Source organism: Austrofundulus limnaeus, unplaced genomic scaffold, assembly GCF_001266775.1.
Source record: "Austrofundulus limnaeus strain Quisiro unplaced genomic scaffold, Austrofundulus_limnaeus-1.0 Scaffold338, whole genome shotgun sequence".
In the NCBI taxonomy this organism is placed as follows: domain Eukaryota; kingdom Metazoa; phylum Chordata; class Actinopteri; order Cyprinodontiformes; family Rivulidae; genus Austrofundulus; species Austrofundulus limnaeus.
The window spans coordinates 286,981-291,095 of record NW_013952740.1 but is presented as its reverse complement, the minus strand read 5'-3'; the positions used below and the strand labels follow the sequence as shown (position 1 = coordinate 291,095).

The 4,115-nt window shown below is 38.7% G+C and overlaps 1 protein-coding gene across 1 annotated transcript in view; it reads right to left on the bottom strand.

The window, feature by feature from the left end:
- Nucleotides 1-4,115, bottom strand: part of arhgef40 (Rho guanine nucleotide exchange factor (GEF) 40) — a 68,022-nt gene that overhangs the window by 12,671 nt on the left and 51,236 nt on the right. The window contains exons 22-24 of the mRNA XM_014022675.1: nt 1,309-1,488; nt 1,045-1,225; nt 36-146 (exon numbers count right to left, since the gene is read on the bottom strand). Coding sequence (XP_013878129.1) covers nt 36-146; nt 1,045-1,225; nt 1,309-1,488 — 472 coding nt within the window. The remainder of the gene's footprint in view (nt 1-35; nt 147-1,044; nt 1,226-1,308; nt 1,489-4,115) is intronic.

Here is a 4,115-nt window from a genome sequence, read left to right as displayed (position 1 = left end):
GGTGACGTGAGTGCATGTTGTTGACATGTTCTCACCTCTGTCACTGAGGCTGCAGATGGAGTCCAGTTCTGAAATTGGGCTTCCTGTGGCGTCCAGCAGCAGCTTACTGGACATTCCCATACAGAGGGACTCCTTCAGACACAGCTCTGAGGGAGAGGAGACAAAATGCAATAAATGTAGAAGTCTGGTCTTTACATGTTGTTATCGGCAGCTGTGGCAAGAATCAAACTTTTTTTTGTTTCATTTTAACGTTAATTTTAATCAGTAAAGTTTGTTTGTCATGCAAACATTTCTTAAGTATTTATTTTTTTAATCTTCGATGCTTTAACTTTAGTCAAATTTAGTCAATTTTACGGAACATGTATGTCGTTAATGCTTAGCTGTCTAAATAATTCTTTGACAAAAAAAAGTTAAATCCAACACCATTTGCACATATCCAACTTAATCTCTATGAAACATAAGAGCAGCCTGATCTGAGCATGAGAAGCAGAAACTTGGTTGTACACATTTTAATACATTTTTTTCAGTAGAGCTTTTTAAGTGCGGAGGAAAAATGTCTGAATATATTTAAAAAGAAAAGTTAATCAGTGACTCACTGTGACAAAAACAGAAGAAAAAGCTAAATTTTTCATCAAACAAACCTGTTATTTTTAGTGTTTGGAACAATTTGACCCTATTATTAAAAGGATAAACATATAAAAACACTAGAAGAATATAAATTTCAGTCACAAATTACAAGAAAAAAGTGATTTATTTGCCTCCACATCAGTCGCCCTCTGGTGGTAATTAGACAGAATGCTGGGATAATAAACAGCAGTTTTGACTTCCTTGTTTTCAATGTCCTAATTACCCACAATGCAGCTTGAATGTAAAAAAAAGTTTATTTTCTGTGTAAAAACATCAAATTTTACTTAAAAGACTTCAGGCAGCTTGATTGAGTTTTTGTGAAAGAGTTTTAAAAACTACTTGGTATGAGTGTATCTCTGACGGAGCGGAGGAGAGCGTCTTGTTTCAGGACCTCGGGGGTTAAAGGCCACAGCGTACCTGTGTTGTTTATGGCATGTGTCCACAGCAGATGGGCGATGTCGTGAGTCCAAGCCTCCCGTCCCCCCCGGTCCTGAGCCTGCAGCGTGACGCAGTCTCTGGTTCGAGGAGCCTGCCGGACCCACACCTCAAACTTCACGCCCTCGTCGCCGACGCWCTGAGTCAGACCCATCTCCCCCATCTGAGGAGCAGTTTTGAGGCGTTATTGTGTCAGGTTTACAGAAAGAGGTGTTTTAGGGGAGCAGGAGGTCCTGCGTGTGTCACCTTGATGCTGTGTTTGTAGCTGTAGGCGGTGCGCCCCGGGCTGGGACTCTTCTGTTTGGTAAAGATGATGGCGTGCTGGTAGAGGAAAACGTTCCTGAGGCCCGCTCGCTTCCTGCGAGGCCCACCGCACACCGTGAGCTCACCCTGCCTCACCAGCTCGCCGCGCTCCGCCACTGGGATCTAAAAACACACAGGTTGTTAGAATTACAAAGAACTACAACAGTTCTATCCATATTTATGGATTAAGAGGCCATTTATGTGCAGAAAGTCATGTTTTAATTTGTCAAAATAAAACAGTAAAACACGTTGCTTTTAAGCCTAAGTAACAATATGAGTAAACTAGAACAACCAATGTCCAAAAAAATGTTAAAGCTGCTGCCATGGTRACCACACACACCTGCGTCTCACTCCCTGACAGCACCTCAGGTGACACTGATCTGGTCTGGGTCGGGAAAAATTGTATGGTGCACAATCAATCATCAGAAAAACTGGCACCAATTCATATTTTGTGATTTCYGTGAATAGYAATCAAGTATACRTGTGGTGGAAGATGGCACAGAGCTAACACTAACACTACAAACTTCTTTAATCACCTAAAACGTMCCCATAAAGAGGGGCAGGGCTGGCCAGTGGCATAGGCAGTGTAGGCAAGAGCTAAGGGCACTGTCCAGATAGGGGGCAAGACAAATCCTAAAAAATGATATATGATATATTTTTTTTACATCTTTTTATCAGTGTATTGTTGATTTAGTTGGTAGAATAATCACTGGTTACTCAGGTAACTCAGGAAAGTAAGTTGTTCTGTGGGTTTCTCAGCTGTATTTTACGCAATGCTTTATTCTATATATCATTTTTTTGTTTTTATTTTATATGTGTTACTACTACAGTTCAAATGTATGTGTGTGCTATTTAAATTGTGTTTCAACATTTTCTGCTTATGTTTAATTTGTGTTGTGGTTAATTTTTTTCTAATTAATTTATATAAACGCAAAAGCAGTATTGAGTGTATGCATGTGTAAATTACGTAATATGTGGAGCAAGGACTCAACATCAATAAACTCTCATCCAGCAAATGGTGGAAACAAATTTACTCAGCCAAGAATCAACAGTCAGACTGTGGCTGTTAAAATGAAGAAGTTGGTTTGACTGATGATTTGTAAATATACTTTTAGAGCACAGGGTAACTGATTCAAAACCACGCCAGTTCAATCATCATCTATTAATCATCATAATAATAGTTCTCAACTAATCCTGATTGTTTTTTTATTTTTTTATTTTTTGCCAACATTGACCAACATTACTATGGAAATTGTCAAAAACTGACTTTGTTGATCTACATTTATGTATTTCTACTCCTACATATTCTAACAAAAACATTGTAATACACGTGCTGGTCCACCTGATGGAATAAACTCACTCATTAATTTTTAATTTTAATAATATCCAGAGTGCTGTGGACGGGGCTTTAATTGGACATTTAGGCAGGAATGCAGACTATAAAGTAAGCTTCCACATTAAAAAAAAAGAAAAAAAAACATCAAATTGATTGTAACATGTTTTGGTAAAATCTCCAGAAATAACTAAACTTAAAGTTTAATTGTATTTAAAAAAAAAAAAAGTCCAACTTTCTGTGACCTGTATAATTTTGAATGATGTTTCTGGGTTTTCTCCACCATTTTGCTAAAATCCTCTTTTGTTCAAGTCGAAATGATTCAATTTCAAGTTTGTTTCTTTCATACACCATGCTGGTGTCACAACTATTAGCACTATTCTGGATCAAATCGTATATTTTAATATATTTTGTTGCATGGAGTTTGTCTAAAGCTGCAGGAGGTGCAAATCCAAGCTGTAATAAAAAAGGATTAATTATTTAACGTAACAGTGCTTCATGTAGTGGTAATGCATTGGCCACYTTTAAAAAAATGCTGAAAGAAGAGGGGAAAAACAGCACTTTCAAAAGGTCCTACTTTGCTGCTTTGTAGCACAAACTGTGGAGGGTCCTCCTACGGTTGTTGACACRTTTTATTAATTATCTGATGTGAGCTACAGTCTTTGCGTTTCAGAGTAAAAACCCGACCCTCCAAGCCCCCTTCAGCTTCTGAACTCTTCAGTTTGGAGCTCTGATGACATTTCATCTGTAAAGATTGAAAGGCCTTGTTCGCAGTTCAATAAAGTGAAGAACAAAGCAGTATTATTATTATTCCAGCGCTGTCTATAGAAGCAGACTCTCCCTTCACATAGATGKTTTTTTTTCTCTCTTGGATCTTTGCTCTAATTGGCCAGCTGAGTCATGTCTTTTGGGGGAAAAAAAAGTGACTTTATTGTTCTTGTCAATGACAGGGTTGAGACTATTTTGATACTGCTGGGACTCGTGACAAAAGGCAGACAGGCGCTCGTCGAGTCAAAAAGTCTATAGTGCTCCTGTAGGACTCCAGACTAGACTTAGAAAGGCAAAAACTAAACAATAGGAGCAACACAAAGCTGCCAGTTTCTCTGCTGAAATATACTGGCAACACTCTAATAACTATAGACTCTAAAAACTCCATATATGCTATATAAAACTCTACTGATGTGACAAGAGATGACCATGGTTATGGTACAAGAGAGGCTCCACATGGATTCTGAACACCCACATCCCGCCAACTCAAAGACATGTTCACCTGCACTTACAACCATTTTTACTTGGAGAGCTGTTTGAAGTGGAGGTGTTTGTGTAGTCATAATCTCTCCAAGTGGGTCTCTGTGTGTGTGTGTGTGTGTGTGTGTGTGTGTGTGTGTGTGTGTGTGTGTGTGTGTGTGTGTGTGTG